This window comes from Alternaria burnsii, assembly GCF_013036055.1.
Source record: "Alternaria burnsii strain CBS107.38 chromosome Unknown 693, whole genome shotgun sequence".
NCBI classification, from domain to species: Eukaryota; Fungi; Ascomycota; class Dothideomycetes; order Pleosporales; family Pleosporaceae; genus Alternaria; species Alternaria burnsii.
The window spans coordinates 1,051,147-1,076,313 of NW_024066117.1; the positions used below are offsets into that span (position 1 = coordinate 1,051,147).

The 25,167-nt window shown below is 52.1% G+C and overlaps 9 protein-coding genes across 9 annotated transcripts; 5 read left to right on the forward strand and 4 right to left on the reverse strand.

Moving 5' to 3' along the window:
* Positions 1-801: 801 nt before the first annotated feature.
* Positions 802-2,549, forward strand: GT037_008003 (transcription factor vf19; the record flags this gene model as incomplete). The annotated part of the gene is made up of 2 exons (XM_038933050.1): positions 802-1,348; positions 1,438-2,549. Coding segments are annotated over 2 exons (1,659 nt in total), but the record flags the coding sequence as incomplete, so codon positions are not given.
* A 904-nt stretch (positions 2,550-3,453) lies between these two features.
* Positions 3,454-5,769, forward strand: GT037_008004 (uncharacterized protein; the record flags this gene model as incomplete). Its single annotated transcript, XM_038933051.1, has 1 exon — positions 3,454-5,769. The coding sequence occupies one exon, from the start codon at positions 3,454-3,456 to the stop codon at positions 5,767-5,769; it is 2,316 nt and encodes a 771-aa protein (XP_038784552.1).
* Positions 5,770-6,074: 305 nt separating this feature from the next.
* GT037_008005 (eukaryotic type kh-domain (kh-domain type i)) lies at positions 6,075-6,991 on the reverse strand (the record flags this gene model as incomplete). Its single annotated transcript, XM_038933052.1, has 3 exons — positions 6,075-6,229; positions 6,288-6,438; positions 6,521-6,991. The coding sequence occupies 3 exons, from the start codon at positions 6,989-6,991 to the stop codon at positions 6,075-6,077; spliced, it is 777 nt and encodes a 258-aa protein (XP_038784553.1).
* Positions 6,992-7,437: 446 nt separating this feature from the next.
* GT037_008006 (mitochondrial inner membrane protein mdm31) lies at positions 7,438-9,661 on the forward strand (the record flags this gene model as incomplete). Its single annotated transcript, XM_038933053.1, has 2 exons — positions 7,438-9,471; positions 9,527-9,661. The coding sequence occupies 2 exons, from the start codon at positions 7,438-7,440 to the stop codon at positions 9,659-9,661; spliced, it is 2,169 nt and encodes a 722-aa protein (XP_038784554.1).
* Positions 9,662-11,312: 1,651 nt separating this feature from the next.
* GT037_008007 (mfs general substrate transporter) lies at positions 11,313-12,997 on the forward strand (the record flags this gene model as incomplete). Its single annotated transcript, XM_038933054.1, has 2 exons — positions 11,313-12,006; positions 12,072-12,997. The coding sequence occupies 2 exons, from the start codon at positions 11,313-11,315 to the stop codon at positions 12,995-12,997; spliced, it is 1,620 nt and encodes a 539-aa protein (XP_038784555.1).
* Positions 12,998-13,122: 125 nt separating this feature from the next.
* On the reverse strand, positions 13,123-14,628 carry GT037_008008 (uncharacterized protein; the record flags this gene model as incomplete). The annotated part of the gene is made up of 1 exon (XM_038933055.1): positions 13,123-14,628. The coding sequence occupies one exon, from the start codon at positions 14,626-14,628 to the stop codon at positions 13,123-13,125; it is 1,506 nt and encodes a 501-aa protein (XP_038784556.1).
* Positions 14,629-16,244: 1,616 nt separating this feature from the next.
* Positions 16,245-18,963, forward strand: GT037_008009 (uncharacterized protein; the record flags this gene model as incomplete). Its single annotated transcript, XM_038933056.1, has 2 exons — positions 16,245-17,118; positions 17,183-18,963. The coding sequence occupies 2 exons, from the start codon at positions 16,245-16,247 to the stop codon at positions 18,961-18,963; spliced, it is 2,655 nt and encodes an 884-aa protein (XP_038784557.1).
* Positions 18,964-19,407: 444 nt separating this feature from the next.
* Positions 19,408-21,249, reverse strand: GT037_008010 (uncharacterized protein; the record flags this gene model as incomplete). Its single annotated transcript, XM_038933057.1, has 1 exon — positions 19,408-21,249. One exon carries the CDS (start codon positions 21,247-21,249, stop codon positions 19,408-19,410), a length of 1,842 nt encoding a protein of 613 aa, XP_038784558.1.
* An 833-nt stretch (positions 21,250-22,082) lies between these two features.
* On the reverse strand, positions 22,083-24,078 carry GT037_008011 (mfs transporter; the record flags this gene model as incomplete). The annotated part of the gene is made up of 4 exons (XM_038933058.1): positions 22,083-23,116; positions 23,186-23,229; positions 23,287-23,666; positions 23,782-24,078. The coding sequence occupies 4 exons, from the start codon at positions 24,076-24,078 to the stop codon at positions 22,083-22,085; spliced, it is 1,755 nt and encodes a 584-aa protein (XP_038784559.1).
* Positions 24,079-25,167: the final 1,089 nt, after the last annotated feature.

The window sequence follows — 25,167 nt, forward strand, 5'->3', positions numbered from 1 at the left end:
GGCATCCTGAGGTGTGGTAGGTCAGACGAGACGCAGGACACACCCGATGCTCGCCCACTCATCGGCAGTATCACAGTTGGCTACCCATCACTCGCTGTTCAGAACAACAACCATACCGTGGCGAGGCTCAGTTGCCTTCAGCTACTGTCTCTCCTCCATTCGGAGAGGGCGGTAGAAACCCACTACGTAGGCAGTGTGGCAGGCTCTCCATCCCACCATGTGCTGTGCTGGCGACGTAGCCAATACCTGGAAGCCTGCCGGAACCGCCGCGCACATCTCATTTCGCGTATAGTCCCATGCAGCTATGCATTGGGCGAATAATTTTAGGCTCCAAAACCCATGCATTAATGCATTCGCTGCTTTTGACGCGAGTCAAGGCTAAGGTCTAATGCAGGATCCCATACCTAGCTGGCTTGTGGAGCTGCGCTGCGCCCCGGCGCACTAGAGCGAGCCGTCCTTCTCTGTGCGCTCATCAGTTCTCTTTTTCACTGGCCTGCCCTTGATCAAGGTTCATCAACCACGTCCCTCTCGTTTCTTTCCGCCGTCGCCGTTCAGGTTTTCATCTTGGGTCTCATAATTTTGTGCCCTCACACTCTTTGATCTTCATTATCTATCTTAGTGACAGTTTCGTTATTACGAACTGGCCCACAGTCATTCCTTCGACTCTCTCTTATACTGTCCAGCATCCTGCTTCAAGTACAACTAATTTGTCCTCGACATCACTCGATATCATACTATCATCGACCTAACCAACCAACAACAACGTTAACAACGACGACAACTGCTATACTGAAGTAAAGACACACACCAACACACGCAATGGACGGTTCATATCCCATCCACCCAGCCCAGGCTATGCAATCACCATTCTTCTACTACAACCCGGACCCTCAGGGCGAGAACGCACGCCAACACGGCCACTTCACACCCCACCCATCCGGACAGGCTACCTTCCAAGCACAGAACATGTACTACCAGAGGCCAACGTCGGCATGCTCTCAGATGTCCTACCCTCAGACTGCCTACGCCAACCAGATGCTCACTCCCGTTGCATCACCTCAGCCAATGTACCAGAAGCCAACGATCTTGATCCAACCTCAAGACTCGCCATACCTTCACCCCATTGACACCGACTACTCATTCTCGCCCGCCACACCTCCCCTTTCATCGTGCGGTAGCAACACCAGCAGCCCTCCTTCCTCATGCGATGTTCTTCCTACACCGATGCATGACATGTTCTCTGGTGAGGGCATCGAGGGCGTCAAGCAAGGCTGCGAAGGCGAGGTCTTCTCTGAGCTCCTTTCTGCCGGTCTCGAATGGCGTTCAGCTTCCCCACCCATGACTCCAGGTATGTATTTTTTTTGATTAATCGATCCGCTCGTGTCCTTCACAGTCGATGTTGCTGAATATTCGCACGGCGTGACTAACTCCTTCAAGTTTACATCCAGCCTCCGTCGGCTAGCCAAGGCTCCTACCTTCTATCTGCAACTTCATGCCCCTCGCTTTCCCCATCACCATCACCAGTCCCCCGCGCTGCATTCGCTGAGGCCGAGAACAACTTCTGCAACCCCCGCGATCTCACCGTCTCTACTTCTGAGCTTCCCATTGTCACACTCTGCCCTGGCGACGAGGAGCACAAGGTTGTGCTCAAGGGTGAGACTGCCCAGGTTGACAGCTTCGAGTCTACCCAGTCCTTCAACATCACTGGCCTCCCCACCTTCGAGCCCTTGTTCGAGCTTGACTGCGAAGACGACTTCACCGGCCTTGTCAACTTCTCCACTGACAACGCCCACTTTCTCGGTAACAAGCGCCAACGCACTGACCTTGGCGCTTTCTCTCCTGAGGAGGACTTCCTGAGCGACGAGAGCTTCACAGACTTTGAGGAGGAGCTTGTTCACGGCCTGCCCATGACCCCTGCTACCAGCGACTTCGACATGTCCGCCGCTGCTAAGAGGCGAACAGTCAAGAAGGCTCGTTCAGAGTTCAGCGAGACTGAGTCAGACTACCAGGGTAAGCAACAGACATCAGGTGATGATAACACCATGTCTGGAGCATCAAGCCAACAAGAATCAGGTCAAGCCGAGAACGCTGTCGGCTCCAGCTCAGACGAACACGCCACCCCTGTCGCGCCTACCAGCCGCCGCGGTCGCAAGCAGTCGCTTACCGACGACCCTTCCAAGACCTTCGTCTGCACTCTCTGCTCGCGTCGCTTCCGTCGTCAAGAACACCTCAAGCGCCACTACCGCTCTCTCCACACTCACGACAAGCCCTTCGAGTGTACTGACTGCGGCAAGAAGTTCTCCAGGAGCGACAACCTCTCTCAGCACCAGCGCACCCACGGTACTGGTGCCGTCAGCCTTGAGGTCATGGGATCCGACTTCCATCACTCAGACATGCAGCATGGTCAACCTGGTGCGTTTGGCGCACAGGCTCCTTCCACCATGGGTGAGATTCTCTACAACGCTGCCTCTGAGATACCCACCTCAAGCTCTGATGGATCCGAGAACGAGTCGTCGCCCAGCCAGAAGAAGCGCAAGAGGAACGAGTAAATCTTCTCATCTACCACACTTCTCCTTTTAACTCTTAACGACCCTTCATGACATCCACAACACCCGGTAGAAGGATTATACATCATGCCACATGGCTGCTCGTCCACCCTTACGACTCGGCTAGACAGGCGGCTCAGGTTCACATCAGCGGTTCGATCTTGCATAATCTGCAGCGATAACTCTACGCTTCCCTTCTACCACTGTATTCTACTCAGCCAATCTTGCAGTTAAAACATTCGAGATTGGCATTTTTGGTTTCGCGTTTAGCACGGCACACCTGGGATTTGGGGAGACTGGCTACTACTGGCGGACGGATAGATCTGGTGTTTTTCTTCTTGGTTTCACTCTCACGACGACATGGCCATTACCCTACACCGGCCACTGTCGCCGCGTTACCCCCTTGTTTATCTTGCGCTTCCTACCCTCGTTGTAATTGGGCAGCTTCATCTGAACGCCCTCCAACATTCTGAGAATATTCGCTTCTTTCTCACAACACATGTAATCGTCAGACTTTTACAATCTGCTCAGCAATGCTTTTCTGCGCAGCCTATTGTAGGTTAGAGGTGCTGGCACTGTCCGACTATCATACAAAAAAAAACACGTTATTACATACATACTTCCGACGTCCTTACCTGCATGTGACTACTGTGCCATTCATGCGAGCCGTGCGTTGTGCACATGGTTGCTTTTCGATGATCTGCGATGAGTTGCAGGACAGGACCCTGATGCCAGAAAACACAATCGCGCTCGTTCCAAAACCCCACGGATCAACCTAGCGTGCGCAGACCTTTAGCGAGACTCAATCCACCTGCGTCTGTCTCATGCAACGAGCGGCACCGGGCCGTCCTCAACTCCTTCATTGTTTTTCCCAGACGGTCGCCCGTTTCGAATCATTCGTTTTACCATGTCGTCGTCATTGAACGTGATTGCTTTAATCTCCGGGGGCAAAGACTCGCTCTTCTCCATTCTCCACTGTCAAGCAAACGGCCACACCGTCGTAGCACTGGCCAATTTGCACCCAGCGCCTTCTAGCAATAATGATGAGGACATTAACAGCTACATGTACCAGACCGTGGGGCACTCCGTCATTCCTCTCTACGAAGAAGCGCTAGGGATCCCTCTCTATCGACAAGAGATTACGGGTACCGCCGTAGACTCTAATAGAGACTATGCGACACCTTTGCAAAAGCAAGAGCAGGATGAAACTGAAGACCTGGTACCGCTGTTGAGAAGGGTTCTGGAAGCACACCCTGAGGCCAACGCTGTATCTACAGGGGCTATCCTGAGCACATATCAACGCACGCGTGTGGAGTCTGTAGCGCTCAGGCTGGGACTCACCCCACTGTCGTATCTATGGCAGTATCCTCTGTTGCCACCGTACACACAGTCGTCACTTCTGCACGATATGACGGCTATCGGGCAAAAAGCAATCATCATTAAGACGGCGTCAGGTGGTCTAGATGAGGACTTTTTGGGTCTCGATGTCGCTAACTACAAGACTATAGCTAGAGTGGCCAAGGCAATGGGACGCTATGGTGATGCTGGCGACGGCGCGATACTAGGTGAAGGGGGTGAATTTGAGACATTGGCTCTGGATGGGCCAAGATCGCTCTGGAAGAAGAGGATCAGGATCGACAATGGACCACCCGGGAAGCTGGACGGCGGCCAAGCAGTGCTAAAGATCAAGAGCAGCATACTTGAGGAGAAGAGCGCAGACGACGCCGGACCTATTGATCCACTAAGAATACCAGAGCTCTGGGACGAGGAGTTCGCGAGGTTGATAGAAGCCACAGATGCCAGCAACGAGAGTAGTCAAGGCATACCCGTTGACACGGGATCTGTTATCCAGTCTTCTGGGCCTGTCTCTCGACTGGATAGCACATCAGTAGTAGATTGGCTTCCCAGGAATGTATTCAGTGATACTTCGACGGTCTTCACATACTCCAATCTAACGAGCGATGCTCCCACCGCTGCTTCACCCGATTCTCCCTCTCGCCAACTTTTCAAGATCTTCCTCCGTCTCGATCATATCTTGAAGCAATCACGTATTCCCAAGAACAGCGTCAATCATTGTACGCTACTTCTCCGCGATATGGCAGACTTTACAGTTCTCAATCCCATCTACGCGCAATACTTTAGCCACGTGAACCCACCAGCTAGAGCCACAATAGCAGTTGGAGATACAATGCCCAAGGGCGTACATGCCATGCTGAGTGTAGTTGCGGACAAGGACGAAACAGATCAGGATAGAAAGGTATTGAGACCAGTAAGGAGACAAGGGCTGCACGTACAAGGGCGAAGCTACTGGGCACCAGCAAACATCGGACCGTACAGCCAAGCCATCTCTGTACATCTACCTCCTCACAACGAGCTCAACGAAAGCGATAGTCAGAGTAGTGGAGAAGTGGTATACGTAGCTGGTCAGATTCCCCTAGTCCCCGCATCCATGGAGGTCTACAAGGAAAACGGCTTCAGAGGTCAAGCAATCCTCTCCCTACAACATCTCTGGCGTATCGGCCGTACAAAACGAGTTAAATGGTGGGCAGCAGTTGTAGGTTTCATCCCAGCATCACCATATCCAGAAGAGTCCGTACAAGTAGCCCAAGAAGTCTGGCGAACGATCCACACACCACCCCACTCATCCTCTCTCAATAATTCCGATAATGAAGAGGACGAAGACGCAGACATGGACCCCTGGGACCGCCTGAATCAACACCACGGCACCTCAACATTCAAGGATTTAACCTATCGCTCTCCCATCCCCGATCGCTCTGCCCTCTCTACTTCCAAGTTTCAAGTTCAGGACCGAAACATAGACGCGGATATTAGCAAGACATCAGTACCAATACCGCCCTGTTTCATTGCCCAGGTCTCCTCTCTACCACGTGGTGTGGATATAGAGTGGAGTGCTACAGGCCTGACAGCTCCCTCCAACTCCTTTGAGCGTGATCCCAAGGTCCCCCATTTTACTACTACAATGCCGCGGGATACGCGATCGAGGTTCTTTACCCTGGAGATTAGGAATGAGGGAGACGTGGAGTTGCTGGGAAAGCAAGAGTGGACGAGCGCTACGTTGTATGTTGGAAGACGGTTCGAGTGGTTTGACAAAGAGAGAGTAGATATGAAGATGGAGGGTGTGCAGTGGATTCCTTGTCAGAGGGTTTGGGGCGAGGAAGGGAGGGAGGCTTCTGCGGTTTTCGTGGGGAGGACTGATGGGTGAGCGATGGAAAGCAGGGTGCATGCGTGTTTGTTGACGAGAAGAAAATTTCCAACTTGTTCAGAATTCACGATTCATACCCGTGCTGGATCATCCATGGAGGGACATGTGGGTAGGTGTGAATCAATCGTAATTGCCTCTATAGCTATGACATGTCCCAGCCATCTTCCTTCCAATCATCAAGTCATCTCAGATGGTATAAACAGCTTTTTCCCGACCTGCCCAGTCTCCAAACGCCATGTAAATGCCCGATATCGCCGTTGCCATTGCGTGGCTTACTATGCAAGACCCCTCGCTTGTTGTATCGTCTAGAACCTCTCCTTCATGCGTCCAGCGACTGTTCGTAGGTTGCCGTACACCTTGCTTGGTTGTTGACCCAGGATCAAGCTGACGATAGCTTCACGTGCGATGTGGATGTTCTTGAAACCACCGAGGATGTGGATCTTCTGGTCCGCCAGGACGACTGGGGAATGTCAGTGATGTGACCAAAGTAGGCTGTTAACACTATGCGATGAACGTACCTCGTGTTCTGCTGGCGTTCTCAATTGCGAACTTGGTCTTGCCGTCCTTGCCTGCAATTCGACCAATCGCACGACCGAGATGCTCGCCCTGTAGGGTCTTGACATCCTTGATCTCAAAGGTCTCGATGTAGAGGTCATCCAATCGAAGCAGCTATAAAGTCGTCAGTTCAGGCTTCTCCGATGCTGGAATTGAACATTCGCGCGACGCATGTGTTGGCTTCATATCCACTTACCGCAATGGCATCGTCTGTGTCAAAGCCCAGAGTGAATGCCTTGACAAAGTCCTCTCCCTTCTGGAGCGCGCCGGTGTCGATGGTAGCACTGGAAGTGCGCAACTCAACAGCCTTTGCCTTTGTGTTCATCCTGACTTGCAGTTTGAGGTGCTCAACAAGCGGAGGGTAGATCTTGGGCCACGAGTTCTTGAGTGGTGTCATCCTGTGAGGTGGGATCGGGACCTTGCGCTGCTCGCGGCGGAAAGCGAGCGGTATCGACTTGGCCGCAGGGAACTTGGGCTTTCCGCTCTCGTCTGTCATGGGCATGTCTTCTGTGGGTGCTGGGGCGTCGTGCGCAGCCTCGACCGGGTCAAGGCTCATGGAGATGAGGTCGCCCTCACTTTCAGTCGGGAGAGGAACGGAGGAGGCCTCCATGGTGACATGGTCGGCGAACTCTTCGGGCCTGCGCTGGAGGGCTGTAGGTGCGGGCATTTTGGCTGCAGTATGCGGTTGTCGTAACAATGCGCGGGCGTTGGTAGTCGAGCCTGAGCGGTGTGTGTGTATGCGTGTGTGCGCGGGGAGACTTCGGACGGATAGAGGTCGGCTGGGTCTCTGTAGAGCTATTTTCCTCCTCTTTTCGCTATAGGCGTGAGCAAAAGGTGAGGCGAGGAGGAGGGTCGAATTGGCTATCGATTCGCGACAATGTGGGGCTTCTCAAGAAATTTGGAGAGGCGAAAGGTGGTGGTGGACCGTGCTGGCGCCTGTCACTCACTCCTACCTACTTTTTGCATGTGCATGGGTAATGACGTGAATCTTGCCTGTATTTCCAGCCAACCGCCCGCGTTTCCTACACCGCAAACCTCGGACGATTCCCCCCGCAGATAGCTTCGCACATCCCCTCGCCTGCGAACGTCGACCATGTACCCGCCGCGGTTATCATGAACAAGAATGTAGGAACGCTCGGCTTCCTGTGGCGCGCCGTCGCTGGCCAGCCTTTGGTACACGCCCGTGTGCTTTCGCAGGAAGCGCGGGGAATATGGGCACAGTCGCAGTCGACATCGAGCCGAGGCATCCAGAAACGGGCCATTGCTTCCAACTGCCGCCTCTTGGGCCTGTCGACGACGACGAGTCTGCCCTCGATTGCGCGCTCACAGTATCCTGGACAGGCTCCCACCTGCCTGCTCCGAGCGTCATCACCCCGCACTGGTCACCTTCAGCAGAGTGTGACTAGTACTGTGCTCTCGGCATGGAGCAGAAATGCATCGTCCAAGGCATCCAGGGCGTTGAGGAAGAGCAGAGGCAGCGACCGACGCAACAAAAGTTCGGCGACCAATGGCTCAACCAAGGACAAGCAAGGCCCCACAGGTCAAGCACCCCAGGCCCAGCTATCTCCCCAGCCGAACTCGTCCACCAAAGCCTCAAAGACGCCCCCGAACCCGAAGCCTGAAGTAGCGAGTGCTGCAAAGCCCCTCCTCGATCGTCTACCACACCACCTACCCCACATATACCGTCCGAGCAAAGCCGAACTACTCGAGGCAGCGTCTGGTTTCTGGTCACGGATAAAGATCCACTTCAAGTGGCTTACCATCCGAAGCACCCGCCCATTCAATGCCGATGAGATATACGCATTGTTCTCGTGGATCATCGCGGCGCACTTTCTGTGGATCGTCTTGGGAACTACAACGTTTTTCATGTTGACCATCTTCCTGGTCAATACCGCCTTCTCCCAGGAGACCATCGCCAAGTTCATCGGAAACTACTTGACCAAGTCTTCGGGCATAAAAGTTGTCTTTGAGACTGCTGTTGTACCCAAGTGGGGAGATGGCGTCATCTCCTTCCGCAACGTTTTTGTCTCGCGACGTCCAGGTCAGGGCAAGGGAAAGGTCAGCAAGGGCTCACAAACGGAGATGGCTGCTGCCGCTGCTACCATAACCCACCAGGACAAGGACGGTCAAGACGGTGTCGAAGAGAAAGTGGAACCCGAAGAAGACACCAATTACACCCAGTTTGATATATCCATCGATACCGTCAACGTCACACTGTCCTTTTCTAAGTGGTTCAATGGGAAGGGCTTGTTGAAGGATGTCGAAATCAAGGGTATCAGAGGCGTGGTAGATCGGACATTCGTGAAGACAATTGAAGGCGTGGATCCTAGGTCATACAAGCACGAGCACAACCCAGGCGATTTCGAACTGGAATCTTTCAAGATGGAAGACCTCCTTGTAACCATCTACCAGCCCAACGACTTCCGCCCGTTCTCTGTGAGCATCTTCTCCTGCGACCTCCCCCAGCTGCGAAAGCAATGGTTGTTCTACGACTTCCTCTCCGCCAACATGATGTCCGGATCCTTCGACAACTCGCTCTTTACGATACATCCTCGACAAACACACAACCGCACTGGCACGCAATTGAGCAGCGGCCGCGACAGCGAAGATGGTAAAGCCTGGAAGAAGCACAGCCGGATTCGCATCGATGGCCTCAACATTGACCATCTTAACAGAGGCTTCGAAGGCCCCTTCTCATGGATCCACGAAGGCAATGTCGATATTGTAGCAGATGTCATGTTCCCTAGCGACGACGACGATAGCATTGCAAAGGTCATGTCCGACATGTATGACCGCGTTGAGGCGACCGTCATTCAACAACGCAAACATCATTTCTCCGACCATGCCGTACACGGGTTCGATGAGCACCATGAAGACAAGTCAAACCTTGACGAGGGGACAGAAGAAGACAAGCGCTACATGATCATGGACATGCGCGTTCATCTCAACGACGTGCGCGCCGCAGTCCCCATCTTCACCCGAGATATTTCTTATGTGAACAACGCGCTCGTACGACCTATCGTAGCTTACATGAACTCGAGTCGCACCTTCATCCCAGTAAACTGCAGGGTTGTGAAGAGAGTTAGTGAGTTCGATGGGAGCTGGACCCTCTACGACAGCGGGTTGATGGAGGAAGTGTCGAAGGAAGTAAGTTCCACATCCTCTGACAGTCTTTACAGAATTATATGCTAACACATCTTAGATGTACGATGCCTTTGCCCGCGACGTCCTCGAAGACCGAACCACACGCAAGCGACGCATAAAAAAGGTGGGCATTTGGACACTGCAACTCGCAGCCCAAGCCCTCTTCCTTGGTCTCGCCGGCAACATTGCGTAAAGATACCCTGATGGATTGGATGAAGCGAACGAATCTCTTCTTTCTGTAATATACATGGCAAAGCATGGCGTTGGGCGCATATACATACACACGATTGATGTGGTTGGCTTGGATGGATGAACGAATGAAATGCCATGGGCAACGAACTAGGGTTCTACTGTAGCGATTGCCTACGATGAAATGACAGACATTCTTATCCCCATCTTATGATTGCTATTCGGTCCGAGTTGACTGTGTAAGGCTACTACGCGTAGTATAGTGTCAGCGTCAGCACCAGAAGATTTGCCTTGCAAAGCGTGTCCGCCACGACATGCCAGCCTGCTCACGAGGACATTGCTCTTATCTGCTAGGAACCTATCAGCGCGAGCCAAAACAGCCTTTACCGATAATTCTCATGCCGCTGATCTCTATAGTGGGTACAGAAGTCGGCAGATTACAGACTGCGGACATTAGTGGGACGACCCTCTTTGCGGGGATTAGTGGACCATTCGCTGGACATCGCATCCATCCTCACGTATTATTGCTACTAGAACATGCAAGACACGCCCTTTATGGCGAACGATCGAGCTGCAGGGCGTTCAACGACAATATCGATGTCAGACGTGTGTTGTGTCGCCTTCCTAACGCGGCATACTGCTCACCAAGTTCACCGGAGCATACCTCGACTTCTAACGCTGGGTACCAAACCAAGAGTTTTTGTCTACTTGTACTGAATAAGTATTGACGAGTCAACAGCGATGTTGCTGCGAGCTAGCTGTCGGACGCCACTTCATACCAGGTCCATGGCGCAAACGACGGACGAAAATGGAAGCACCACAACACGCGACTGGCACAGTACGATGCGCCCGAAACCAGGTCAATGGAATGCATCTCGACAATGAAACCCGCAGTTTCTACCGAGAAAGCAACATGGCTTCACGCCTTGTCGAACTTAAGATAGATGACCGTCCGACCCTCCGTGCGAACTTGCTGCCAAGAACCTCGGACACGGCGCCATTTGATGGCGGGCGTTGTCAAGCTTGTCATGTCAGCCAACAAGCTTTCACGAAGCCTCCCTACGCTGCACGAAGACTGCCGTCTCATTGGTGCAGAATCCTACAATGCCGTAGATCCGTTGCCCGTGACCCTGAACAGTTTAGCCTACAGGCGGACATAACGCCTAGTAAGGTGTGGAGATAGGGTAAATACGCTGCATACGGTGGTAGCACCGTCATGCCGCTTCGGAGCCCTTGTTTGCTAAGTCTAGGCATGTAGCCCTTTTGTGTGCGGAGGGTCGTAGGTTTTGATCTCCGTGATTGCGACGACGTACGCCTGTCTTTGTTGTTGATCTCTTCACACCAGGCACCACTTCTTTCCCTCCTTTCAAGCTATTTTCCGTGTTTACCAAAACACGCTCTGTGCTCCTGGTGCGAACTGCCGATCTCCACATCGTTCGAAGTGTATTCCGGCCTTGCGGTTGTTTCCGTGCAACTGTCTCAGTTTCGATACCGTCCGCTCGGTAAGACTTGCTTCTCTTTCTGGACTTCAAGGACGACCAGCCAACGAGCTTGCTTCGCTCATGTAAACGAAAAGGCAGTGGCGAAGCTGCTCTTACTGTCTACCTATATACTAATTATGGCTCTTCCAGCTCAGTCCGCATTCAACCATCACAATGGCAACGCCAGCCTCACTATCAAACCCGGCGCGGGATGCGCAAGATCTGCCAAACGGATCTATCAAGGAAGCATACGAACAAGGCCATGACGCAGATAGAAAGATTCCGGAGGAATCATTCTCACAAGACCCAGAGAAGGGCGTCGATAGCCACGCACATTCAACACACACAGACGAGCAAACATTATCCGGCGACGTACCACCAGAACAAGAACGAGACCCCAACATAGTCGACTGGGATGGACCAGATGACCCCGCAAACCCCCAGAATTGGCCGGCTGGAAAGAAATGGGGTATCATCGCAGCTCTCGGTGCATGCACTCTCATTACACCACTCGCGTCCTCCTTCTTCGCACCCGGCGTACCACAAGTACTCCGTGCTTTCAACGAAACCTCCAATATCATGGCCTCATTTGTCGTCTCCGTTTACATCTTGGGATTCGCCATTGGGCCTCTGATAATAGCGCCCATGTCCGAACTATACGGACGCATGCATTTGTACAACATATGCAATGTCCTCTTCGTAGTCTTCAACATTTGCTGCGCAGTATCGAATTCAATGGGCATGCTAGTTGCCTTTCGTTTCTTCGCTGGCTGTGCTGGAGCTGCGCCCCTGACCATCGGTGGCGGCACAATCGCAGACATGTTCCCCCCGCAACAAAGAGCAGGTGCAATGGCCATCTGGGCTGTAGGTAAGTTGTGACCATACAAAAATACACATGAGACATACACTGACTTCGCATCTCCACCTCTATAGGTCCACTCCTCGGCCCCGTGATTGGTCCCGTATGCGGAGGTTTCCTTGTCGAGCATCAATCCTGGCGCTGGGTATTCTGGATCCTAGCCATCTTCGGTGGAGTCTTTGGCGTCCTACTCTTCTTCGTTGGCCGCGAAAGCTTCCATCCTACTCTTCTCGCTCGCAAAACAAAGGCCCTCCAAAAGGAAACCGGAAACATGAACCTCCGCTCGAAACTCGCGCAGGATCTGCCGCCAAGAGAAATCTTCATTCGTGCTATTGTTCGTCCGATGAAGATGCTCTTCCTCTCTCCCATCGTTGGTCTTATGTCTCTCTACGTCGCCGTGAACTACGGTATCTTATACCTCTTCTTCACAACCGTGACGTTCGTCTTCGAGGGTCAATACCGCTTCTCATCCGGCGCTGTTGGATTATCTTACATTGGTGTCGGCGTGGGCATGTTCATCGGTATGATCGCCCTTGGTATTGTCTCTGACAAAATCATCGTCAAGCAACAAGCCAAAGGCAACGTCAAACCTGAACATCGCCTCCCTCTCATCCTTACTATGCCTGGCGCCATTGGACTACCTGTCGGCGTCTTCGTGTACGGATGGACGACTTATTACAAGGTTCATTGGATTGTTCCCATCATCTTCACGTCGTTCATCGGTCTGGGCAACCTGACGGCTATGATGACTATTCAAACTTATCTCGTCGATGCGTTTACTATCCATGCTGCGTCCGCCATCGCCGCAAACACTGTTCTCCGCTCTATTTTCGGTGCATTCTTACCGCTTGCCGGATTGAACATGTACGATGCTTTGGGTTTGGGCTGGGGTAACTCCCTACTTGGTTTCATATCGGTAGCTTTCATTCCGGTGCCGATTCTGTTCAGGTATTACGGTGAGCGGATCCGGACAAACCCAAAGCTACAGGTGCAGTTCTAGGGTTGTGATTTTGCTCAGTGTGGATCTTTCTTATCGTAGAAACATAGAACAGGCATTGCAGGGAGTAATGTTACAGTAGAGAAACACTTGAGTATATGCCATACCTGAAGTGCACAGCAAACGACTCATACTTCGTCCACTGGCTCGTAAACTGCTCCGTACTTGATGAGAACTCTCACAACCCCCGCGTGACCTTCCTGTGTTGCTATTTCCATCGCATCTCCATGATCCGCGCCGACTTGAAAAAGTTCTTCCACAATTTGCTCGTGGCCCTTACGTGCGGCTTGGTATAGAGCGGTACCAAGTCCGCTCCTGAAATTAAGCGTGCGGTTATCCACATCCACCTTAAGTAGCTTCGATACGATATTGCCGTGGCCATTCATCGCCGACCCAGTAAGCGCGGTAGAGCCAATACGATTCGCATGGTATCTTATATCAGCACCATTCGCGATGAGCATATCGACTACGACTTCGTGTCCGCACCAGGCAGCAGATTGTAAAGCTGTACCGAAGCTTCCCGCGTCGCAGTTTACATCAGCACCATTGGCCATGAGCATATCCACTATTTTTGTGTGTCCTAAAAACGCAGCAGCTTGTAAAGCTGTGCCGTGAGATCCCCTTTTACAGTTTACGTCAGCACCGGACGCGATGAGAATTTCTACAACCTTTTCGTTTCCACGAGACGTTGCAGCTTGAAGGGCTGTACAATGAAGCCTGCCTGCTTTGTTGATGTCTTGACTTGACTTCGAGTTGCAAAGTAGAGACACAGACTGACGTAGATCTAAGAAAGCCGCCCAATACAAAGCAGTTGAATTCTGCCATCCACCAAAGTGAGAGTAGTGGATATGAAGCCGTATCCACGAGGTTCGTGCTCGATCATTTTGAAGAATTCTGAGGTGAAGACGCATGCTTACAGGGAGTGGTTCTTCAATCAACTCTACCAATGCCTGATGTCCTGGCCAATGTGTGCAGACGTATGGTAATAGCGTATAGATGGGTGCAAAATCTTCCAGGGAATTCGGCCTATATTCCCGTATCTCACTATTGTCGTGGCGCCAAGTAGGTTTGCGTGGAGACTTTGCTTCATCGACCCAGATCTTCGCGTTCCATTGCTCTGTAAAATATAGGAGATACGCGCAGCCTCTCTGAGCCAGGGAAAGTTGCACTTCTGTTTCCCTGAGCGCATATCTTGACAGTTCAAACCGAGATTGACGTAAGCGATTGGAGACCAAGTACTCTTTGACAGAGAAGTGAGCAAGGCGAACTGTCTGACTATAATGCGCCTTGTCGTACTTGTTTGGTAGATGGTTTTGTGTAGAATCGGCGGGGTAGTCATTATCTACCACGTCACCTGTCTTGTCGTCTGTCTCGTGGTCTGACAGGTCGTCTTGAACGATGATGAGCAAAGATAAGACACTAAAGAGCCCAACCAGGGCTTCATATCCGCATGCCTCGAAGGCAGGCTCTTGGAAATTGTCAATCTGAATACTGCATGCGTCTGCCAGCTGAGCAACGGAAAGCGGACTAAAACCAAACGCAAGCCATTCCAGAGCTGCCCGAGCTTCATTAAAGTAGAGATTGTCGATGAAGGACAGCATACGTGTATATGTCTCATCCAAGGTCCGTGGCATCTCGTATAATGCCCGCGAGATATATTTTGGTCGCAAAATCTTCAGATTGCGGATGTTGTCGAGTTGGAGTGCAGCCCATCGAAACCTGTAGTTAGGGTCAAAATATGGATATCTTGAAATAATCAACTTGTGACAGGACACCCACATTCCGTCCGACTTCTTGCGGAACTCATCTTCGATCTCCTTCTTTGTTGCGCTTGGAAGCTTTACCAGCTTTCTGTCCGCGCCCACGCGTTCTTCACATAGAGATCAATATCCTTGTTGACACACTCTTCGTCGATCACGAGCCGAGTCACAGGCCAAGACAATAAGAGATCTTCAATATCCGCCTCCTTACGGCTGGTCATGAGAAATCTAATTTTGGGAGGAAAATTGTGTGATACGTCTAAATCCTTCTAGGGTCTTCTCTCGTTGTTCTTCTGAGCATTCATCGAGGGCGTCAACCACAAGATAGGATGTCTTAGATTCTTCAAGCAAAGCTAGGAGTATGTGCTCAAGAACTTCAGATGAAGGCTTTTAAGACGGAGCCTGAGAGTAAGCAGCGCTGAGAAGTGGATGAACGCTGCGTTTCCGACTCAATTGAGCGACCATAGAAAGCAATACGCCTGCGTAATTCTGCTTCTGTGCATCGGAGAAAGAGAGGTAGAAGTAGGCGAAAGCAACATTATCTTGGCTAGAGACTCGGCTGAACATGTCTTCGATAATCGTGGAGCAAAGTATCGTTTTGCAACATCCAGCTTTTCCGTGCAGCCAAAGCAAGGGAGATGAGCCAGAAATCCAATCTTAATATCCCCGGCTATTGAGCAGCCATTCTCCGGTTCCAGTTTCGTGTTTCACACGTGCTTGAGTGTGATTAGTCGTTGGATCTGGTGCCTCCAGCCACTTGAGCATCTCCAAAACCTTCCTGGATTGCTCTACGGAGAGCAGGGCCTGCACGCTTGCTGCGGTGGCAGACACTTGGGTCTGTGTGATCAATGTGGTAACTTCGATTCGTGTGACCATATCGACGCGTTCACTCGCGGATGGAGAGGAAAAGAAGGCCAAGAAAGTTCCCGTAGCAGATTGTGGTTGGTTGTAGAGGGCGATGAATGTGCGGGACAATAGGTACAAGGCAAACCTCAATCCACGCTGAGCCAGCCGACCTCAACCAGGCTGTAAGCGCCCAGCTCAGCGATCAAGCCTCTTTCCCGATCCCAATCAATCGTCCAAGCCTATCTTACCCGGAGGCTATGAATGTGGGACCTCTACATACCAATAGTAGCACGCACAAGGCTGAGGCCGCTCCTTGAGCAACGTGGCATAGCATGCAGCCATTGGAGTGTGCCAGGCAATGCACTATTGCGGTGAATATGACACAGCCAAACATACTGACATACTCAGGCCCTCTATGCGGAAAAGTTGGTGACCGCGATGGAAGATCATAGTATCGAAAAGATCGTCCTCGCCCGTGCGCTAGAGTTTCGAAACACGCCCCGAATTACGCCTCTGGGAACATGGTCTGTGCACATCCCGCCTTAGGGGGCGCAGCGAACATGCGCTTCGCATATCAACAGGCGCACGAGGCTCAAACACCGCGACCGCGCTTTTGATGTTCCACGCAAAAGCAAATTTACGAAATGTTGCGTCCTATACCAGCGGTCGGTCTTGCGAGTGCACTCATCCAGACCATAGATTTCAGCATCAACGCACTTCGCAAGGACCACCCCATATTCCAGCCTAGCTCACCTTCGACAACGCCGTTCGTGGAGAATGCAGCTTTCCTCCAGGACATTATACACAATCTGTACCGCCTATCCGACCTAATTGACCACTCTGAGCTCAAGGAGCTATACGACGAGAAATCTGCAAAAAGCGCAAAAGCAGCCAAGAAACTTAGCGAGGCTGCATTGCAATTGCTGAAGCATGCCGATTTAGTCAAAGAGCTGACGGCTTCGTTCATTGACGCAGTTATCGCTGCACAAGAGAAAGGAAAGTTTGGCGATCCGCGATGGCCTACTGCTCGCGAAGCACTGTTGAACGGGGTGTGGAAGAAGGCCCACCTTACAGGTGTGAAGAAGAGGTATCGAGCTCTTCGTCGCGACATTGAAACGAGTCTGCTGTTGGCTATGCGCCAGTATCTTGACCAGTCAATTGAAACTGGTCTTGCTTTGTTTAGTGGTGAGGAATGTGTGCACACGAAGCACTGGGAAAAATGGCAGAATCAAACGCTTGACATGATCCACAGCAACGATTGGAAGAGCAACAAGAAGAAGGATGTCGAAGAATTTTCCAAGCAAGTCGATGCATTGATTCAGGCGGAAAACGAAGCATACTTCCGCGCGACAATCTTCGATAGGCTGTGGTTCGAGGAGATGGACGAGAGAATGAATAGTATCCCTGCACCAGTCGATGGAGGCTTTGAGTGGGTATTCGGAGACGCCTCGAGACAAGTTGGCGGATTGCTGGAGTGGTTTACCAATACAAGGGGCGAAGAAATATATTGGCTCACTGGTGCGTCTCTACCTCTTGCGATCCCGTCGTTTGATCCCTAATCTCCATCTCACACTGACCTTAGGAAAGCCGGGCTCCGGGAAGACGACTCTCATGAAGCATTTATTCCGTAATCCACGCCTGTTCCCACACCTTGAGGCCTGGTCAGGACAACTACCAGGCATCACGTCTGGATTCTTTCTCTGGAACTCTGGAACAGAACCACAGAAGAGTTCTGTCGGTCTACTGCGAGCCATTATATACGAAACCTTACAAGACTTGATCTTTGGGCCATTGGAAGAAGATGGGATCATTGTGCAAAACCTATTCTCGGATCGCTGGAATGCTTTCCTATCCTACGCTGGCGGTCTGCACGAATTTAATTTCCCAGAACTAAAGGCGGCATTCGAGGGCTTGGTCAGTGACGCGAAAAAGAAGTTCTTCTTCATGATTGACGGGCTGGATGAGACGGAGGATTATCCGAAGGAGTTGATGGACCTTGTGTTCAGCACTGCGCGAAGAGACAACGTCAAATTCTTGCTCTCGGCTCGAAGCTCACCAGCTTTCCAGTCAGCTTTTGAGAACAAGCCTAGAATGATGCTGGAAGAATATACCAAAGATGATATACATAGCTACCTGGCCACGACGTTCAACATGGAAACCAAGCTGCAGGCATTGAGGGGAAAGATGGACGGAGAAGAAGAAAGCACTATTGTCAGGATACTTGCGGAAAAGAGTTCAGGGGTGTTTTTGTGGGCACAACTCGCAACCAAGTTTCTCCTTGAGAACCTAGAACCCGACTCGGATTTTCTCATCTTGAAAGACCGCGCGGACGCCCTTCCGTACATTCTCGACGACCTGCTGGCCCACATACTCAGCAAACTCGCCCCAGAAGACATTGAGGTAATCAACAAACTGCACAACCTTCTCTCGCACCAAAACACATGTCCTGCTATCCTTCCATTCTCATTTGCCTATACAGCCGAAACACCAGCCACATTAGCCGCTGATGTACGGCCTTTGACAGCGGTCGAAATAAGTAAGAGAGTAGAAGACATGCGAATCTTGACTCAACAGCGCTGCAATGGGCTACTGTCTATCTTTGACACCACGCCATCCGACCAACATGCTAGTTTTGAGAGCCTCAGAATAAGTTACGCCCATCGTGCGATACGCGATTACTTCCTCGCGTACCCCGGTCTACTGCAAACGAGCCTGAGCAATGTATCGGAAGAAAACAACTGGAATTCAGCGCAACAATGGGCGAATGCTCATCTTTGGTTACTTAAAACCCTCTCTCCACCTACCACCAAACGCTCTAGCAATGGCAATGACAACTCGAGAGCATCAACACTCCGCGTATGGACCCCACTTTCTAGTGCATTAGAAAGTAGCCTCGAGTTACACCTAGCCACAAACAAATTCCCACTAACCTACATCGACGCCGCCCTGACAACCGCCGTCTTCCTTGCACTACGAAGTGAAACCGGCCACGACCTTCCTCAATACGCCTCATCGTCACATGCTGCATCCACGTCAACAACACCTTCTGCATCCACAACCCCAACAACGCTTACAACCCCCCTCGACCTAGCCGTGCTCCTCAACCTTACCGCCTACATCGCGCTGAAAGCCAAAACTACAGATCGCCGTGAAGTACGCCACGCGCTCGACTACAGCCGCGGAATGCGAAAACGAATGGGCGTTGGAGGGGAGGAAGTCTGGTTATCTGGATGGGGAAGGGAGGGGCTGAGGAAAGAGTTTGAAAAGGGGAGGCAAGACGGGGAGGCGCTGTTGGAGTATTATGCCAAGGCGGTTAGGTTTGGGGTCAGTAAGCCAGAGCTTGAAGCGCCGGAGTGGGTTTGAGAGGTACACGAGCAGCAGGCTGGTTGATTGGACTTACGAATTGGAGTAAGCAGTAGTGATGTACCGGGAGGATGATGTAAGGGGAAATTTCTCGCCATAGCGCATATTGATAATTTGGAGGAACAGCATCGACGCAAATGAAAACATAATGCGTTAATGATGAGGAGATTAAGTTTCTTCTAGTTAACAGAAATAGGATGGCGGGTATCTCGGGGTAGAGAGAGTGTCCGTGTATGTAGTGTTTCCTCCCTCTCTCTCTCTTTCTCTCTTAGATGCAAGTAGATTACTCGAACGAAACATACAGTCAATCCACCGACTTAAAGAGCTCGAAAGCCAAAAGTAGAATGTTGGGAAAGAAGGATAAGAAGGAGAGCCATGTACAAGGCGTGACGATGACAGAAGCATGAAAGGAAAAAGACGTCAGTCAAGTAATTAAGCAGCCGGTTAGCTCTTGGCACCAGACTCTGTGCCCTCCTGCGATGATCCCACAGGTCTATCCCCATGCTCCTGTCTCAATCTGTTTACTTCCTCATCATCTGCCTTGGCCGGATGACCATCACCCCTCCAACCCTCATGGTTATTGCTTGGGCGATACTCCTTGGCATGGAACTTCAATGCATCGACCCTGGCCTCAGCCTCTCTCTGGACCTGGTGTCTTAGATGCCTGGGCGACATTTCACCCTGTTCCTCAAGACGGTCCAGTTCCTCCACGTCACTACTACTCATACTGCTGCTTCTGCTGATCTGAGTGTAGACCACGGCGTCGCCCTCCTTCTTCTTGCGCTCGCGCTGTTCGTTCTTCATGTGTTCCATCTTCTCGGCGTCGCCTTGGCAGTCGAGTGTACGTATGTGTAGACCGGGAAGATTTTGAGACATGAATTCTTTGAGCTGTGGAAGAAGTTTGGCGTTAGGGCGGTAGGTGCCTGAGTCGTTGTCGATGACGAGTTCGTAGTAGGCTGGGTCTTTCGGAGGACCTTCTTTGGGAGGCCCGCCGTCGACGTCGCCTGGGGGGTGGGATGTATTGTTCCCCCCTTGATCCGGCGGCTTGCGGTCCTTGTGCTTTAATCTTCTGATGAAAAACTCGCCGGAGAAGGCGACGTATGCCGCGACATCGCTGTGCATAGTGTGTTTGCTTAACATGTCGATGCCGAATTCCTTGCCAGTTTCTGTGAATCTGAAGAGGGCATCGAGGGTCAAGACGTAGGTGAAGATCCTCCCACCTTGATCGTAGTGGACTAGTTCGAGGAACTTTTGCGTGAATTCCTGGCAAGGTGCGGGCAAGGTTTTGAATTCGGTGGCATGATCGAAGTTGTACACGCGTGCGTGCTGGTGATGTAGTGCTTTTGAGAGGATGAATCCTCGCACGCCCTTGGCGGTGAACATGCTCTTGACAAAAGGCTTGAACTCGACGTAGCGGTGGTACATGGCTTCGGGGACTGGGCCGCGCATTTGCATTTGGTTTGACTGGAAGTTGTACTTCTCAGGCTTCTGCTTGCCGCTCCTGCGCGACACTTGGCCATCGTTATTGGGCTCTTTCTGGCCCAAGAGGCGTCCTAGAAGCGGAGAATAGTGCCGTATCCAGAACTGTGGACCAATTGTATAGGCACGCCCGCCGTTGTCGTCTTGGGTCCTGCCCAGCACTTGTACACTGACGTTGAGCGTGCCATTCATGTGTTGGGCCTTGCCGAAGCAAACAGCCATTGCCCGCAGCGCATAGGCCCGCTTGCTCACCATGCGCTTCTTGATGGGATACGTCTGGTCTTGTATGCCTCCCCAGTTCTCGTTTACGGCAGGGACGGTAACGTGGACGTTGCCGAGGCGGTCGTCATGGTCTGCAGGGTCTTCGTCGTATATGCGGCATTTGAGGTTGAAGCCTGAAGCGGGCACGTTGGCGACTACCCACTCGCAGTCCCATACAGGATCGGTGCTCTGTCGCACTGTCGGTGTTCGCAACGTCAACGGCGGGTCTTCTTTGTGTCGTGTGGGCAGGCCGGTGAAGAGCTGGGCGACAATGAAGGGATCGGCGCTCAGGGTATTGATGTCGGCGAGCGGCAGGTTGTTGGCGCGGTGTAGCGTGAACTTGACGGTATAGCCGGGAGGTGCGCGCGGTATGGGTGTGTCGTCGAAGCCACCTTCCGGGCCCTTCTTCTTGCTGCCGAACGTATCCGTCTTCTGCGGCTTTGGGGGCTCGTTGTCCGCGCCGTCCAAAGCGCCCGCCTTCTCCGGCACGTCGGGCGCATGTCCGTTCAGCGCGTCTTCAGGCTTCGCGTCCTTGACCTGTGCCATGGCTGCGATGCGCAATGCGCGATGGTGACTCGGTGTGGGAACTGTGCGGCGTGCTGGCTGTGCGGAGTATTATGGCGTCTCGGCGCAAGGGAGCTAGCAGCAGTTGTAGATGTCAAAAGTCAAGTGTCGCAAAAACACAAAGGTCAGCTGGCGCATGGCGTGGCAGGGTGTAAGCAGAATATGCAAGGCTGGAAAAAGAAGCGCCGAACGCGCAATCGCAGGCGGGCGCAGTGCAGGATGGATGTTGATCGGCAGTGGGAGAGGCTTGACGGCCTTGACCCTGCCAAAACAAGCTTTGCTAAGCATCAGCCCAGACGCTGACCACTTTACCCAGCCACATCCAACCTATCCAATCTAACAGCCCGTGTCAGCTGCCGTCTCCACTCGTCTCCTCTTCCCACCCGTCTTGACTGGGCTAGGGACTTGCATGTGACATCCAAACCTGGCCATACCGCAGCGAACCGCCTGACGTCACGGCGGGTGGCACCGGCTCGACATGCAGCGGCAGCCAACACGTGCATCATGTGATTTCCATGTCGTATGTTTACCATTAGATCTACATTTTCCATGAGAGAAGAGCCGTCATGTCTCTGCCAGCACATCTGCCAGCTCATTCAAAAAGCAAGCTGCCATGTCTATCACTTCATCGTCCGTCTATTACAATGTATATGTGGCAGTACAACGGTACTGCCATGCAAAACACAAGAACGCCGCGCTCGCTTCCAGATGCTAGTGCTACCTTGCCGCCGAAAAGGGTATCATACAGTCCATGGACCAACATGTCCAAGAAATCGTCATGTCCAAGTAAAGTTTCTATCAAAGGCCAGACCGCGCTACGCAGCAGCCATGGTGATCTGCTTGCCCTTCATCGACTTCCACTGCACGAACGCCGCGCCGACAATTGACACGGTGCCGCAAGCAACCGAGACATAGAACGTTTGGGTCAGAGTCAGGTTGTAGGCCGTAAGCACACCAGACAGATATTCGGGATCGATAGCATGCTTGAGCTCAGTCGCACCGGTTCTGAGAACGATGCTTGCGTCAAGATCAGGCACGATGCTGGCGAGGTTCTTGATGAGCTGGTTGGTGAAGACGTTCTGGCCAACTGAGATGAACAGAGCGCCACCGAGGGTTTGCGTGAACATCATAATCGCAGTGCCGATAGCGATGTCGTCGGCCGGCAACACTGTCTGAACAGCGACAAGAGTCTGCTGCATACCGAAACCGACTCCAGCACCGAAGATGAACTGGTATCCAATCCACTTGGAGGAGCCACTGTCGACTTCCAGCGTGGACAAGAGACCAGCACCGATTGCCATCAAGATGGACGAGACAAGCATGAATGGGGTGTAGTAGCCCAGAGCTGTAACGAGCCCACCAGCAAGCATGGAGATGATGACGAGTCCTAGGATGGCAGGCAAGTTCATGATACCGGACTTGGTAGCCGATGCGCCCTTGATCGCCTGGAACCAGATTGGAAGATAGTAGACGATGAGGAAGAATGCTGCACCCAACATGGCACCAAACCATGCACTACCCCAGACGTTGCGGTTGAGGAACACGCGAGGGGGGACGGTAGCATCCTCCTGCTTCCACCACTGGATGGTGATGAAACCGGCAATGAGCAGAACGAAGAGGACTAGGAGCGCGATGATACGTCCACTGTTCCATGCATACTTGCTACCACCCCACTGGAGGGCAAGCAACAAACAGATGATAGCTGGTAAGAAACACGCAGTACCGGGAAGATCAAACTTCTGAAGCTGCTGCTTCCAGGTAGCCTCAACCTTCTTGCCACGACGCTTGACATTGAGAAAGGGGATGATGAAGGCAGCGGTAGCGGCACCGAAGGGAAGGTTGATGTAGACTGCACACCGGAAGTCAGCGGATGGATCCACAAAGCTTGATCGTACCTCATATATGAGTAATCACTTACAACACCAGCGCCAAGTCAAATGGTCTGTGAAGGCTCCGCCCATACTAAGCAATTATTAGTCCACGTCGATCCTAGATCCCGAATCCTTCTCCACAACTTACAGTGGACCAGCGACAGACGCAATACCATACATGCCTCCAATGAGTCCCATGTAAGTAGGACGACTGCGCAGCGGCACGGTAACAGAGATGATCAGAATGGCTCCAGAAAAGATACCAGCTGCTCCTACACCAGCGACTGCGCGACCGATAATAAGAGCTGTTGAGTTTGGCGCAACACCGCAGATAAGCGAGCCGAGTTCGAAGATGAAGAGGGCGATGAGATACACCCATTTGATAGAGTAGTATGTATAGAACTTTCCGTAGATCAGTTGCGTCGCGCAAGTTGTCAGGAGGTATGACGACCCATACCATCCCACGTCGTTGAGCGCCTTGAACTGATCTGTGATACGAGGAATAGCTGTTGCGATAATTGTGTTATCCTACAAAGGTATGGCTGTCAGTATTGATTATAATTAGGTTTGACAGGTGTAGCCGCTGTCGATCAACGGCTTACCAAGGCAGTGGAACCGGGGATTACTGAAAGATGCAGCTTACCAGTGCCATGCAAAACACACTCAGACAAAGCGCCAGAGTGATGGCAGTGAGCTTCCATTTCGTCGGGTATTCAAAATTGTCGTCATCTTCCAACGTTGGCTCGGCTGTTGAGTTGGGTCGCGACGACTTTTCGCCAGTGACGGGCCGAGCAGCATCTACTGCAACGCCAGCAGCAGGGGCAACGGTTTCAACAGCGCCCTTCTTCTCGTCGATAATAGTGGGCTGGACGCTAGGCGCAGCGGTTTTCTCCGAGTCCGCCATGCTGGAGGGGCGGAGCTCGTTATTTGTGTCGCTCATGGGGAAAGCGAAGAAAGACCTTCTGATGTATACGCGATGATGTAGGGTAGTTCGTGAGATAAGTCGTCAAAGCGCCAAGAGAACAAACAACCGGATGATTGCGAAGAAAGAGCGAGAAGCGGATGAACCCTTGGATAAGTAACTAGGCAAATACTTCGCAGGAGCGGAAAGTGTAGCCTCTATATACTACCCCGGTATTCTGGTGGGCCAAAAAGGAGGTAGGTACGAGACCGGAGTCAGGGCTGAAGCGAATCGAGTGCAACCGATATTTCCCTTGCCTGACGGAGACATGACAATCTTTCGTCCCCGTCTGCGGCGTGGGCGCTAGAATTAGCTGCCGGGTTTCATGCTCGCTCACCCATGTGCACAACAAAGCTGAGTACCGGGGTCTCGGGGGTCCATTCCTCGCATACATCGTATCGTACCTAACATCTGACTAACCCAGAACCTTCCATTGTTTGCTTTCATCGCAGCATACCACACCACCAGATTTCGTCCGTGTAGAGTACCTTCTCACCGTCATCTGCCTCTTACTGGCTGCCTGAACCCCACCACCACGCTTCCAAACACCCATTCCATCCCTCCGCCGGTGACTCGATGAGTTTGCGATTTGCACCTATCGTTGCATCGCAGGGGCCTTTCGATTACCGAGGACCTGGATGCTGAGTCTAGAAACGTGCTTGCCATCAAGAAGCTTCGCGCCGTTGCAGACGATCTTGCGGCTTAGCTAGCGTCCGTTTGCATTAAGCGTTCCGGACAAGGGACGGACTCCGTGGGCACCGATTTTTTCTTTCGATGCGGTTCATCACCATCATGTTCTCACTATGAGCAGGTTTCTTGGGTGTACTACCGTCACAACGCAGCGCATCCTCCTTCGTCTCCATGCGCTTATGAAATATTTCGAGTTCATCGAGTTTCTCCTAACGATTATGTCCCTTGCGTGCCTGGCTCTGCTCTAGAATTTCGTCCGTAGATTATCAAGTTATCTTACCTTATCGTACCTTCTCTGCACGATATTATTTCGTCCGTGAATCCTCATCACCACACGCGTGCAAGATTGTGTGTAGCTGCCTGAAATCGATCCTCACC